Here is a 15945-nt window from a genome sequence, read left to right on the forward strand (position 1 = left end):
AGGAAATATTTAATGTGAAGTGACAGCTCTAATGTACTTCAGATAGCCGCATTATTCTCAGACGATGTGACAACCGCTTCCGAGTAAAAAGTGATGCCTGGAAGGTTAATGAGATCTCTGAAAGCCGGGGATGTACTATATGCAGCGGTAAACAAATGCACCATAGATAAGAGTTAAATATGACCAAGTAGACACTACCCAGGAACAGACAGCCGTCATCTAATAGCACCGCTCTTTTTGCGATTATCTATATGAAAATAGGTGTGTGTGAATATATTTGCTGGAAATCATTAACTGTTATTTGATCAAAGTCAGCTCATGTATGTACTGGTAGCGTGAATGATTGGGATTCAATAGAACACTCTTTTCTATTAGTACATAGTATTGCTTTTAGCCTTGTGGAGGCAGTTCAGGCACAGACAACTACATTTATCAGTTACCTAAATCTGTCCACATCCATAAAGAACAAAGATGTAATGTAGCAAGTACAAGGAGCATGCACAAGAAAAGAGGCAAGATATCACGCCCCATAGCAAAACTTAATATAGAGCAGTGGTGGCGAACCTATAGCACGCGTGCCAGAGAGGGCACGTAGAGCCCTCTTTGTTGGCATGCGCGCTGACGGCCGCTAACCACGATAGTGATTACTAGCCAGGGTGCCGTAGCTCCCCAAATGGTAATCACTCAGCAGCACTGCTACAGGTAGGTGCATATACTGTCCGCAGTGTGTACATCTGGGATCTTCCTCCCCTGACTTCCTCTCCTTGGTTCCACAGATGGAGAGGAGAAGGGAGGAGGAGTTCAGACACAAACACTTTCGCCCACAGTAGCGCCGAAAGGAGAAGCAGCAGCGATTTGACAACAAGGGGAAGGTAATTATATGATTCTCAGGGGGACACTATTACTATTGGGACTACTGTGTGGGTAGGTCATTATTACTACTGAAGCCAATATAGGGAACATTATTACTACTGGGGCCAATATTGGGGACACTATTACTACTGGGACTACTGGGGGGGGGGGGTCACTTACTACTGGGCCTATTGTGGGGGTCACTATACCACTGGGGCCGATATAGGGGGTCACTATTACTACTGGGGCTACTGTGGGGGTTACAGTTACTATTATTGGGGCCAATATAGGGGACACTATTACTACTGGGCCGATATAGGGGTCACTATTACTAATGGGCCTACTGTTGGGGGTGACTATTACTACTAGGGCCAATATAGGGGAGACTATTTCTAATGGGGCCGATATAAGGGTCACTATTACTACTGGGGCTACTGTGGGGGTTACTGTTACTATTATTGTTGGCGCCAATATAGGGGACACTATTGCTACTTGGCCTACTGTGGGCGTCACTATTACTGCTGGGGCTGATATAGGGGACACTTACTATTGGGGCCTGATATAGAAGACACTGTAACTACTGGAGCTATTGTGGGGGTTACCATTATTATTGGGGCCAATATAGGAGGCAGTATTACTACTGGGGCTACTGTGGGGATCACTATTACTACTGAGGCCACTCTACACGTGGCAGTGTACCTCAAGCTGACTTAGGGTAGGTTTACCTTTGGTGGAATGTCCACTGCAAAAATTCTGTGGCAAAATACGCAGCATTTCCGCATCCAGCAATCAGTCATAAACTACACTATTGGTCCGCAGCTGATTTCATACTACTTGGCGCACCCACTCACCTCCTCCATAGGCTTTCCGCTGCCAGCGCTCCCCGGCTTCTGCTTCCCAGCGGCCTGGTCAGGTGAGGCACCGCTGGCCAGGTGAGGCCACTACAGGCCGCTGGGAAGCAGAAGCCAGGGAGCGCTTACAGCAGGGAAGCGACACATAGCTGATTTCCAGTCAACATGCGCACCAATGGTACTCCAGTGCTCCAGCTAGGTTAAAAAAAAAAAAAAACACAGGATGTTTTTCAAAAAGCAGGAAGCTTCCGTTCAGTTAGGCTTCAGGTTTTTTTTTAACAGAACAAATAGCACATCCTGTAGCATTATTTGCTCAGTTTATAAAAAGGTACCTTAACTGAACGGAAACCTAACATTTTTTAAAAAACCCAATTGAAATCAATTTCTGTGTTAAAAAAAATGGACCAGAGAAACAGAATCATGACTAAAGTCCTAATGCAGAGGTGTATGTATTCATGTCAGGCTCAGCTTACATGTATCAAATACTGAAATCTGCAACAAGTCACCAAAGAAATGTATCACATTGGGAAAAAAAGGGGGATACCAAATACTGGAGTTGGGTATCAGATAAGCATTTCAGTAGGAAACAAGGCACTTTACTAGTGGGGGGTCCAGGCTTGTTACCTGGTAGTATACTGCAGTTTTAAGACCACAAAATAAAATTTGGCCATCACTCTAGTTATGAAGGGGAAAGGACTTATTTGTATAGCGCCAACTTATTCTGCAGCTCTTTCAGGTAATTTTTTTTATTACCCCCTCCAGCAAGCTGGGTACTTATTTTACTGACCTCGGAAGGGTTACTGTTACTATTATTATTAGGGCCAATAATACTGACCTCGGAAGGATGGATGGCTGAGTCAACCTTGAGCCGACTACCTGAACCATGCGGGGATTGAACTCACATGAGTGAGAGCTTAGGACTGCATTCTGCTGCCCTAACACTCTCACTACACAAGTTATGAGAGCCTTGTCATGAGCGAACGATCCTATACACGGGATGACATGGGAGTGATAGCGGTTCAGTGAACGGAGGATGCGCGTGATGGAGATCTCTTCTGGCTGCCGCCTTAAGTCACTGCAAACAGGCAGATGTTCAGAGATGAAGACCAATAGTCGCTTGGTCTTTGGACAAGCTAAAAAGCAAGCAACTCCGACAAGTGAACAATTTCTTGGTCGTTTACACAACCACCTATTGCCCAAAATTGCTGTTTCCAGCGATTATTTGGGTGATAATCATCTGGTGTAAGTGACCTTTACTTGTAAAGCACTTTCTTGAAGCTATCGTTGCAAGTTACAGATGGGTAGTAGTTATTCAGTACGATGTGATCACTGATTATTTGAAGGCAGTTACATTTATTTTGCTGATTTCTAGTCTCTTCTCTATACCAAAAGCCCAATGATGTGGAAAATACTGTACATTTAGGTATTCCCACTGTAGATGGAAAAGTTCTGGCGACAGTCCTGCTGCAATCACTCCCAAGGAGTCTGTGTCAACTTTTAGAATGATACAGACGTGCCAAGTGTCACCAACAGGATCTCACCAAATGACTAATTACCAGTTACTTCCACAGGATATGACTCTGTCAACTAGGTGGCAAGTCACAGCAAAGAGTTTATGAAGAGTCTCTAGAAAGAAGAAACATCTGCATCTGTGGTACAAATTGATGGCTGCCCTTATTTTCCATGACTAAACTGGCTCTACACAGCCACCCCCATAACCTTACCTTACCTCCTCCTCCTCCTCGCTGGGCCTCCGGCATTCCATCCACAGCTACTCGCAGCTCAGTTCCATCAGCTGATGAATTTAATACTCATTTCATCGTAATGTTTGTGAGGTTACTACCAAATGCAGCTAGCAATAATACATGGCATCAGGGTCTGAAGAACATACAGTCTTATGACTGACCTGAAGAAGGACTTAGAACTTCCCTAACACTCTCTTTCAGGAGTTACATGGTTAAGTACAGCCGTCAATCCTTTATTTATCCATCAACGTAGCCGTACGAGGGTTTGTTTTTTGCGGGACGAGTTGTATTATTCAGTGGTACCATTTAATGTACTGAAAAACTTTTAAAAATGCCAAGTGGAGTAGAAAGAAAAAAAAAAACAAAACTGACATTCCGCCATTTTTCAGTGCGTCTTGTTTCTACGGCGCACACACTGCAACAAAAATAACATGCTAACTTTGTTCTATGGGGCAGGACGATTACTACGGTACCAAACATATATAGGCCAATTTTTTTTTTTTGCTGTAGCAGTTTTTTTTTCCCCAAAGATATTAAATTTGTTAAAATTATTTTCTGCCGTCTTCTGAGCGCAATAACTTTATTTTTCCATCCACATAGTTGTGCGGGAGCTCAATTTTTGCGGAGCGTCCTGTAGTTTGTGTTGGTACCATTTTGGAGTACTTACAACTTTTTGATCGCTTTTTATTGCTTTTTTTCTGGGAGACTGGATGACCAAAAAAGCACATTTCTGGCGATCTTTATTCTTTTTTCTGATGACGTTCACCGTACGAGGTAAATAATGCGTTACTTTGATAGATCTGATTTTTATGGACACAGCGATACCAAATGTGTATTTTTGTTTTATGATTTTTGATGGTTTTATGATTTCTTTTATTATAAATATGGCAAAGGTTTTTTGTTTTTTTTTAAACGTTTTTTTCTTTTTCTTTATGATTAATAAAACTTTATTGACCTTTTTTTATTTTTTTTCTCAGCCTCCACAGGAGACAACGACTTGTGATGCTTTGATCGCTCCTGCAGTATGACGTAATGCCGTAGCATTACATCATATTGTGAACGGGCAGGCAGTCTATCAAGCCACCCCACGGGCATGGCTTGATAGGCATCCTACTAAGACAGTCCTGGGGCCTTTCAGAAGACCCCCAGCTGGTATGACACCCACATGGCTCCCTGCGATCTCATCGCGGAGGGGGTTGTACAGGACCGCCAAACATTGATTTCACGAGGACAAATCGCGACCGTCTAACTAGGATTGCGTTTTCTAACGCAATCCTATGGCAGCTTTCATTGGCGGAAATTCTGCGGGAAATCCCGCCGCGGAATTTCCGCCCGTGTGCAGGGGGCCTTATTTTGATGACATATTCAAGTTTAGTTCAGATACTGGAAAAAGGTTATTAGCTTGGTTCTAATGTAGCATTTATGCACTGAGCTCAGTTCTGGCACTCTATTTAAGTTAGGAGTCTGGTTCTAGTGCTTTATGCTACAAGCTTGGACCTAGTGCTGTATTTATGTTATGAGCTTGGTTCCGGTGCTATATTTATTTACCGTGCATTATTCTAGTACCATATTTATGAGCTTTAGTTAACAAATATTGGGAGGACAGTTAGCTCTAGCAGACAGGTGTGAAAACCGGTAAACTGTATACATGGGTTGGGAGTGTTTGTGTGCAGGGACTGATTCTTAGTCCCAGTCCAGCCCGAGTTGAGCTGCAATACAAGACACAATCTGTGTAGACAGGTGTAGCGCTTGTTATGAAAAAAAAACATATTTTCTAATCCTGGACCACCTCTGTAAACCTTTCCAATCCACTGTCTGACGTCTAAAGACATTATGATTTAAGGCTGTACAGCTCTGATGCTGAAAGACGTCCGTCAGGGTTCTCTTACTGTATATTGCCAGCCTCTCTGCTGTCAGAGCCTATCCAACGTGTCACCTCATGCAGTACTGGCTTTAGCCAGCAGATAGTGCCATTGTATAACAGCAGAAAAATAGTAAGCCCCCCTAGGAAAACCAGAATACAAATTGGATTGGAAAGGGTTAAACCCTTATTGTTTACTCTGCACAATGGCTTTTCCATACAGTCAGCTGTACCAGTAAAAGTACCAGAGCATCTATTTCCCTTTAGTACACAAAAACATATCTACTTAAAAGAAAAGACCCAATGAACCCAAGTCACTACATTACACACCTTGACATAAAACATCATAGGATGCCCTGCCTGTTCTCTTTAAGCACATTTCTTCTCCAAATTATCTGTGATATTCCAAAAAATTCGAAGGACAGTCTACATCCGAATACAATCAATAATACCTCCAGTTTCAATTACTGTTCAATGCTGAGATTCTGAAAAGTGTATATTACTGTAGTTGAATAGTCTAGTACCAAACCTCTCATATTTTACCTTTGACAAAGGAGGGAGGGGGGTAGCCATATTGTAAAGGTTATTCTGACATTAGCTGCCTCCTTCTATACCAAATTGTGATGCAAGACGTCATGGCCTGCATTCTGAAGAAGTGGTTGAATGCCTGTGTGTCTGATGAATGCCAGGCTCTTTCCCACAACTAATCTGTGTGATAACCTTCTGACGTCTTACTCAACGGATTTTATTTCAGACCTTAATCCACAAGTTTTGTGGCATTTTTAATTTACTCAGACTTGTTAAACTAATACATTCAGCTGTAAAATACAAATATTGCTAAACTATTGCTTCAGGATACATGCCACACGATAATGGGGGACGGACAAAATACAAAGGACAGAAATGTAAAGGACCATTGTGGTCTACTTATAAAAAACTGCAAGTGTTAAAAACAAAACTTCAGCAACTAACAATTGTTACAGCCGCTGGTCATGACTACTGTCATGACAATTGTTACAGCCGCTGGTCATGACTACTGTCATGACAATTGTTACAGCCGCTGGTCATGACTACTGTCATGACAAGTGCTACAGCTGCTGGTCCCCTACTTCCTCCTGCTGTCAGTTATGGCTAGCGCCATGCACCTCGTGTTCTCTGTGGCAGACCCCACATCGCCTGTCAATTTCCTGGTCCCCATAGAGTGAGTGTGTGGTAGGACCATCTCTTCCCCTACTAATCCCGACAAGTCTCTGGTTATTGAAATATAAGCCCTACCCTGAAAAAAATAAGCCCTAGCTACACTAGGTAACCAAAAAAAAAACAATACTCAACCTAGCAGGGGCTGTCCAGATCGCTTTCCCCAGGCTGCGGCACTCCAGCATGCTTCCATGCAGTCCTCAATGCCGACGGAGCATCTCTTGCTGGTGACGGGCCTTGAAGACCCCCCACCTCCAGCAAGCAATTCCTCTGATTGATTGGCTGAGGCGTTGCTCCTAAACCAGAGGTGGCACCAAATGAACTAATCACAGCCATTCATTGAATGACATAATTGAATCAAGGCGTTTGATTGGCTGAGGCGGGATATTCAAGCCCAGTCACCAGCATGAGATGCTCAGTCGCCATTGAGGACTACGCGTAAGACTGCTGGAGCGCCGCAGCCAGTGGGAGGGGCCCGGACGGCAACTGCTAGGTGAGTATAAGACAGCCCCCAAAAATAAGACCCCGTTCCTCTTTTGGGGCAAACATTAATATAAGACAGGTTCTTATTTTCACAGAAACATGATAGGAATCAATGTCATGGCTAAAACCTACAACACCACTTACTTGGATAGGGATACACCTCCGGCTTTGCCAATCATTTCTTCATGGTGCAGCACAGCATCATTCCAAGGTATTATAAGAAACTTCAATAATGTTTTCATCCAACGCTCTGGATGTAAAACCAGCTGTTCATAATGCACCATCATACACCTGTCGTAGCCCACCTCAATGCACTGATTATACATGGTCTCTATAGCACGGTTCCACTTGGTTAAGCAATCTCTATAGCTATTCAAATCAAAGCCAGCAATAGTAACTTTCCTAGATATCATCGAGTGTACAGAAGCACGTCCATCTCTCACCATCAAGACAAATTTGGCATTGGGAAATATTTTGGCTAAATAAGACAGTGATTTTAAAGCAAATGGGTCTTTGTTACAGAGGTATGGCGCAGGTTCACCATGTTTAACTATTATTTCCAGTAAAAAAGCCTGCATGGCTGCGTCCAATACTTCATCTGTAACACCAGCCTCATCTAAGCGGATTTTTTCTTTACTGGATCGTGCCCACATCTGTTTGACAGCCAAGATTCGCGGAATAACTCTTGTCTCTTCTCCACACCGGATCTCGGGATGAGCATCAAGCATGGCACGCATTAGTGTAGTTCCACTGCGAGGGACTCCTCCAATAAATATTAATGGCATGTCCTTGTTATATGCAAAACTAGAATTTGCTCTTTGCTCAGTTCTTAGTGTTGCTTTGGGGCTTTCCATTTTGAGCGGCTGACTGCGCTCCTCTATTCGATGGTGGCACTCCATTGCGTGTTGACCTAAGTAGAACACAGTCACTGAGCTAATTACAAGGCAGGCCAAGAGCAAGTTTTGCTTTAGTTTTCCGATCATTTTGACAACAAAGCCTGCCTGAATGAGACAGATGGAAGTGTTGCGGTTTTATTTACAGTGGCATTCCAGATACGATTCTACTCCAAAAAAGGTGAGCGCCATCTGCTTTACCTGCGGAACAAAAAGTAATATTCTCATATTAATTATTATAAACAGAGAATGACACAAATCACACAATGTAACCAACCTTCATTTATAGAATGCAGTAACAAATTACCTTCTGATATAAAGTTGCACAAAACAAACAAAAGCAAGAGTAAGAAAATGACATCCAATATAGTGTTTGTACAATAAAGAAATGAGCAAAGCTAGACTGTTATTATTGAGCTTTACATGCTAACAAATGGTACAAGCTTACAGACGTAAAGTCATCGCTATTCCTTTACAACACATCAATGATATGCCATAAGCTCCTCAGTAAGAAGATAGGTATCTAAAATTGCAAATTGGTCCTATGGAGAAGAGACCCTGGATGGGCAGTCTTCGCACCATAAAATGCAGGCAGCGGTCCCAACTGGCAGAAAACTGGTTATCCAGAACCACATTGTGTGCACATGTATACAGCATCAATTATACTCTACCTACAGTGAAAATTGTGAAAAAAGAAAAAAAAAGTAGATCATAAAAAAGAAAAAAGTGTAATAAAAGTGATATCTTACCAGATATTTTGCTACAATAATCACTTCCACAGTGTTTGTAAAAGAATAGCTTTAATGTTCTACAGACACTGAATCCAAGACTGACCGAAGAGGAGGACATAACGGCATCTGACAGGCAGTGAACAGTGAGTCAGCTTCTCGGAGCATTGCTTCATCAACCCAAGAGTTGACGTATAAATGTCACAAAGCAAAGGCAGCAACCATTGCTCCAAAGCACAATTCTATTATCATGTAGTGACGCACATTGGCAGTATTTATAGATTCTTCCACTATGTGGAGAAGGTCAGCATGAAATGACTGGGACCAATCATGACTTAAGAGTAGCCTCTTTCACTGACAATTAAGGAAGCCACAATTGATTTTTTTAGATAGAGGCTGAAATTTGTGGGAATTGATGTGTTTGCTATGCTAACACCGTTAAGGAGATTACTCTTAAAGGAGATGTCCCGCGCCGAAACGGTTTTTTTTTTTTTTTAAACCCCCCCCCCGTTCGGCGCGAGACAACCCCGATGCAGGGGTTAAAAAAACCACCCGCACAGCGCTTACCTGAATCCCGGCGGTCCGGCGTCTTCATACTCACCTGCTGAAGATGGCCGCCGGGATCCTCTGTCTTCATGGACCGCAGGGCTTCTGTGCGGTCCATTGCCGATTCCAGCCTCCTGATTGGCTGGAATCGGCACGTGACGGGGCGGAGCTACACGGAGCTACACGGAGCCCCATAGAGAAGAGGAGAAGACCCGGACTGCGCAAGCGCGGCTAATTTGGCCATCGGAGGGCGAAAATTAGTCGGCACCATGGAGACGAGGACGCCAGCAACGGAGCAGGTAAGTATAAAACTTTTTATAACTTCTGTATGGCTCATAATTAATGCACAATGTACATTACAAAGTGCATTATTATGGCCATGCAGAAGTGTATAGACCCACTTGCTGCCTCGGGACATCTCCTTTAAGCACTCTGTACAAAGCAGTCTTCATTTTCTCTTAGAGACAATAGACACCAGTTACCGCTCTACGGGTTGTGGGGAGCTGAAAGCAGTGTTTGCCCCAACAAACAAGTATCACAACTGCACACTACTGAGGACGCCCAAGGCTACTACAGGGGGTTTGGAACAGCATTATATTGGGTTTTAACCTTTTCCAGGGTTTCCTAAAAGGCTTTCTCTTTTTATTGTTACACAACGGTGCCATGTGCTGGCTAAAGCCAGTATGTGTGCGCCAGAGAGGTTCCGACAGGGGAGTATCTGGCAATAGATAGTAAGAATACCCCGTTGGGCGTCTTCTGACATTGGAACTGTACAAGCTTCAATCAGAATGTAGGAAGATGTCAGACAGTGGATTGGAAAGGGTTAAAAGACATTTACCTGATGATCACCTGCGCTTTTTGTAAAGGAGAAAAAAATCTATTTCTCTGACATTGAACCATTACTGCCATCCTAGGGAACTCAAACGGCTGAATGTGACTTCTTGTACATGTGACGTTAGGTTTTATTTATGGCTTCTCTTGCCATCGTTGAGTAACCCATCAGAACACTGCATATCAAATACAGCAAATACCTTTATGTCCAATTCATCCCTTTGTCATCTAACTACCAAAATGCCACACTTCTAACCCATCTAGGTTACAGAAACAACCTATTCTATGACCTAGTGATAGGCAGACTAGCATCCCACCAACCTCGCCTCTCATGCTCCAAATTGTGTGCAACTTGGGTACTGCCAACATTTCCTGACTACTCTCCACCTGCACAGGACCTGCACTCCGACAAGGACCTACTCTGTTGAAACACCTCATTCTCATAACTAGGGCATTTACTGGGTCTCCTCTCTTTTTGAAATACCCTTCCTCCTTCCAGTCAGTACTCTTAGGCCAATACCACACGGACGTATTTACGGGTACAAAATTTACGTGCACAATACGCTGAAAAGAGACTCTATTGATTTCAATGGGTTTGTTCCCATGTGCGTTTTTTTCCTGCGCATTTCAGTTGCGCAAAAAAGAAAAACGCAGCATGCTCTATTTGTGCACCAAAGATCTCCATAAAAGTCAATGTGGGGTGCGCAAACGCAAGTGCAATACACTAGGAGATGTGCAATACACTGCGTAATTCCGTTGGAGAAAAAAAAAAAAAAAACACATCCGGACTAATTAGCCATTTAAATCAATGCATCTGTTTGCCATGTGCAAATGAACATACCTTGCAGGTGCAAAGCAGGGGCATAGCTAGAAGCTCATAGGCGTGGGTGCAAATGTTTATCTTGGAGCCCCCCAACTTTTCTTAACCCCACTGCAAAAGGTACAATGAAATACGCTGATGCACGGAAAAAGAAACATAGTTCAGTCTGCAAAAACGCTGCGCTCATGCGTGCACAAATATGCATACGCTCATGTCAAGGAGGCCTTAAACCCACCATAGGCAACAAAAAAACTCATGCACTGTATCTTCCCAGATGCATTCAACTCTTGACATGGTTCCAGCGCTCCTTCCTAGGTGTCCATATTCTGTACAAGTGCGCCTGCCTTTACTGCACCTATGAACCACAGAAAGTGCTCGCACCTAGGAGTACTTAGAGATTTTAGAGACTACTCTTATGAGGATCTGTAACAAAACAGAGCAATACAGCTCAAATCCAGTATGTGATAGGCTTATGGCAGAAAGCTCTACTGGACTACTTCTGAAGTCTATTCAGGAAGGATACAAAATTAGAAATAATAATAGACAAAACCCAGTAATTTGTGCCTTTTGACAGGTGCACACCGCGGAGAGCTGTAGACGCTGCAGAAGAAATAGAACTACACATGATAAAAGAGTGCTGTAATTAGAATGCTGGAGGCAATAAGAAATTACAGAGGGAATAGCTTTACATAGCATTTCTTAATTGGAGGGTCCATGTCTAGACGCGGGCATTACTGTTTATACCAATACCTGGCATCAGCAGGAAATGTTAGACAGCTTCCTCTAAAATGATGAGACTGCTTTATAACCTGCATCTGGCACCCAGCAACCGCTCCCTGAATACGGCATGCATGAAAGGTTAAGTATAGACTTCATACCCCTGTTTCTCCGAAAATAAGACAGTGTCTTATATTAATTTTTGCTAAAAAAGATTTACCCTTTTTACATGTACAGCTGCCTGGACACTATTTAAATTGAATTTTATAATTAACTGTAAGCAGGGCTTAATTTTGGAGTAGGGCTTATATTTCAAGCATCTTTAAAAATCCTGGAAAATCATGCTAGGTCTTATTTTCAGGGTAGGTCTTATTTTCAGGGAAACAGTGTAGGAGTTGGGTATATCATCCTATAAATACTCAATATGCGGGGACTCTAGTTCTGATCAGTATTCTCCACATAGCACTTGTTTTGTAAATGTATTTTAAATAAAAACTGAACCACAAAACAGATATCACAGTATTGTAGCAAACTAAACCTTTAGCTTTTATTCCATTGTGTTAAAAACTATTCAACACAAAAGAAATTAGGCCAAATAACTAGGATCTTGCCACTCGTAGCAACGGCACCAATATGTGAACGGAATTCCTAATGATGTTACACATTTTGCCATTCCTGCACCCTTCACCTGATTGCCTGTCACACTCTCCTATGTGTATTACAGCCACTTCCATGCAGTGCAGCCTCCTGTCTGATGCTTATCATGGAACATCTTGAGGCTGTGATTTCTCCATGCTGTCTCTGACAATTCTGTGATCAATTCCATGATGCCTCAAGCACAGCATCACATGCTACAGTCTGTACCATCTCTACTTGCTGGGGGGGGGGACATTGCCATTACTTTTTGTAGTCACCTAAATAAACTACAGACCATAAGTTTACAGTCAGCAAGATGAGTTGTGCTCTCCGCTAATATAACTGTGTGACAGGAGCTGTGTGATCAGGTTTTACAGGCCTTAACGCCCCTGCTACGTCCCTAGCTCTCGATTGGCTGGCGACCCAGCACAGCTCAGAGCCCTATAGTACCGTGGAAGCAGTTTGTGCTGGGATGGAGGGTTAGAATTAGGGGTAGTTTACCAGTTAGGCTTACATTATTAGCTGTAAATGCTTCCATGTGAGCACCAGCCGGCATTAACATGGAAGCATTTACACATAATAATGTAAGTCTAACTGTGAAACTACCCCAAACCCTCCATCCCAGGCAAAAGTCAGTGCACGCTCCTAGGACCTTGACTCCGGTGTCCCCTGTAGTGAGAACCGCAGGTCCCCGTCCGCCACCGGCGGGACCTTGCCGCCCATATCCCCTGCATTAACAACCCCAGCCCCCCGTCCCCTGCCGGCAGCACCTTGCCGCCCGGGACACGTAAGTCCCCCCCCCCCCTTCCTGCAGCGCGGCAGCTGAGACCGCCGACAATTAAGCCAGAAAGGGGAGGGGGGAGAGGCAGCAGCGTGAAGGGAAGAGAGTAGGAGCCTAGGACAAGCCACAGCGAGCGCTGGGATGAAGGGGAGAGTGCAGGAGCCGAAGACATGCCACAGCGAGCGCCGGGGTGAAGGGGAGAGAGCACGAGCTGAGGACAAGCCGCAGCGAGCGCCTGGGTTAATCACCGCACCCGGCAGGGAACATTTTTCTGCAGCCCAGCAAAAGACACAGCGCCGGAGGGTCCTATCAGCGCCAGAGTGGTGAGTGCATCCAATCAGGCACTGGGGGCGTGACCTGGCTGACACTTGGCTACACCCAGCACTTCTGGTGGCATCAAGATACAACAGTATCGGACTAGCCTAAAGCTTATGAATATCCAGGACTACTTCAAATAGTCGTCTATGCATCTGCAGCTACTAATAAAAGGCAAGTTTCTCAAAAAGTACTACACGTCCACACAACAGACATATCACTGCAATCAGCGTGACTGTCACTGTGTTATGGTGTCCTCAGATAGGTGTGCAAAAAGATGGTGACAGAGTCTCCTAAAACTAAATACCAAAAGGCAAATATTATGCATAAAATACACACATAATAAGATGTGTTTCTCTATAGGGTTCATAAGGAATGGATATAATCAATATAAAACAAAGAAACAAGGTATTAATAAAAGGAGTATGCTGATGACACACAATCCCCCAGCACCCAATTTGGATCAGTTTGTTTTACAGTTTGTTCCATTCTTTTCCGTATTTCGCTATAAAACTGTCCACTTTTCATCTGCAGGTTATGTTTTATTGTTACGGGATTAAAAGGGTTGTCCAGGAATAGCTTAAAATGACTACTGTCAGCGCAGGAGGGACGGGAGAATTAATGTGCAGACCGAAGGGGGAGGGAGCAGAACCACGGGCAGAGCCCAGCGCTACCCGGTCCCGAACAGTGTAACGTTATGGCCCCCCCACGGCCCTGCCCTATTCTTCCTTCGGTCTGCACACCGACAGCTGAAGTTTTACACTATTTCCAAATAAAACATTTAAAAATCTTTTTGTTAAAATGCAGAAATACAGACAATAAAAAAATGGAACAAATATGGATGTCAACCATGGAAACAAAGAACGTGTGATTTTAAAATGAAACTACTGACTACTATAAGCTAAAACCGTTACCCATACAGAACCATTGGAGCACGCACATTAAAGAAGCAGGTGAAACAACAAGAAATGTATTGCCAATTTTTTTTTTCAATGAAAAAGAAAGATTCAATCCACATCTGTAATATGTCAGTGTGAACGAGCCCGTAGGATGTTGTTACATTGCTACCATACATATGCATTATCAAGTGTCAGCAAAAGGAAAATAAAGGAAAAAAGGTGTTCCATTCCCGTTTCTGGCAGATATACGTAGTGGTGTACACAGACATACGTATCTTGTTTAGGGTTTAGGCATTAAAGTGACGGTAACAACATTACTACTTTCTGCTCAACTAGAAGAAAACTAACAGGATTCAAATAGTTTGAAAGACATAATCATTTCTAGAACAATCAGCAACGTCTTCATGGTGCCGGTCCATATCTGTTCCATAAAATACTTACTACAGCAACAATGCCTTTTAGTGCATTTCTTCAGTTAACATGCAGTCCTATGGGGCCTGAGCACATTTTAGTGGCCACCATACTGGCTAGGCTTTTTCTCTGAATTAGTTGGGATACTATGAATTAAAAGCCATAAATGTGAATACATTTCACATTTATGGCCTTAAAATTATAAGACCCCGACTTCTATATATTTCCGCCGATAGAATAATTATAGGAAAATACCTTCCCACCATCTAGAATTTCTTGGAACACATACGTTAGACCATCACTATAAAATAGGTAATCAATACAATTATAAAATACAGAGACTGAAGAACACCATTAATATATGCAATATTTTCTCACACTCCTCAAATTGTCATGATTAAGGCCTCATGTCCACGGAGAAAATCAGATCCGCTGCGGATTTGGGCTGCGGATGCACTGTAATTGTCTTTTATTTTTCATGCGGTAGATCAATTGAGCTATGTGCTCTATGAGCTCCCGCATGCATGATCCGCACTGAAATGAAGCATGTGGTCAATGCATTCCTATGGGGCGCGGATCCGCGTGCAGGAAAAACGCTGCGGATTTTAATTCTTATTTTCCCCGTGGACATGAGGCCTAAAGGGCCACTGCAGTGATTTTTTTTTCCCATTCATTCATTATGCAGCCATCTCCCGGTATATATAAGTAAACTAGTGGTACCTTGGTTAAATATTTCTTTCTGTTGGAATCTCCCAGCATCAGATAGTCATGACCAGCTCAAATTTACTTGGGATTATGTATTCAACTTCTAGTCAAATTCTCAATTTGTGTGATGTTATTACATGGATTTACCACAGAAACTGTGTTGAGGGTGGCTCTAAATCTCATATCACAGTTACTGATGATGATCACACAGTTATATTAGAGGAGATCGCAGCTCAGCCTCCTGATTGTATACTTATGTTCTGTAAGTTATTTAGCTGAATATAGAAGGTAATGATATAATTAAACTGTCCACCCAGCAGGCAAAAATGGTATCACCTCAGCTAATGATGTGCTGGTGTGTCATGGGATGAATGTGAGACTGAAAGTAAAAAATCTCAGCCTGAAGAAGGTAGCTGATAAGCATCAGACTGGGAGGCTGCACTGCAAGAAATAGGCTGGAATAATAATCTTTATTTGTTTAGTGCCAACTTATTCAACAGTGAATACACAGAGGACCCCTACAGAGTGTGACAGGCAATCAGGTGAGGGGTGCAGGGATGTTTTGTTTTTTTGCAGGGGCAACCCTTTAATAGGGGTTAACTGTAGCTGTATGCACGCCATGTTCCCAGAGTTTTTCAGCAGGGACCTGGGAAACACATTAGCAGCTTGTAAAT

General features: G+C 43.1%; 1 protein-coding gene across 2 annotated transcripts in view; it reads right to left on the bottom strand.

The window, feature by feature from the left end:
• Positions 1-15945, bottom strand: part of TPST1 (tyrosylprotein sulfotransferase 1) — an 83294-nt gene that overhangs the window by 48002 nt on the left and 19347 nt on the right. For both annotated transcript variants that reach the window (XM_066576284.1, XM_066576292.1), the window contains exon 2: positions 7134-8083. In XM_066576284.1, the coding sequence (XP_066432381.1) occupies positions 7134-7972 (839 nt within the window). In that variant the 5' untranslated portion in view covers positions 7973-8083. The remainder of the gene's footprint in view (positions 1-7133; positions 8084-15945) is intronic.

This window comes from Eleutherodactylus coqui, chromosome 1 (assembly GCF_035609145.1).
Source record: "Eleutherodactylus coqui strain aEleCoq1 chromosome 1, aEleCoq1.hap1, whole genome shotgun sequence".
Taxonomy (NCBI): Eukaryota; Metazoa; Chordata; class Amphibia; order Anura; family Eleutherodactylidae; genus Eleutherodactylus; species Eleutherodactylus coqui.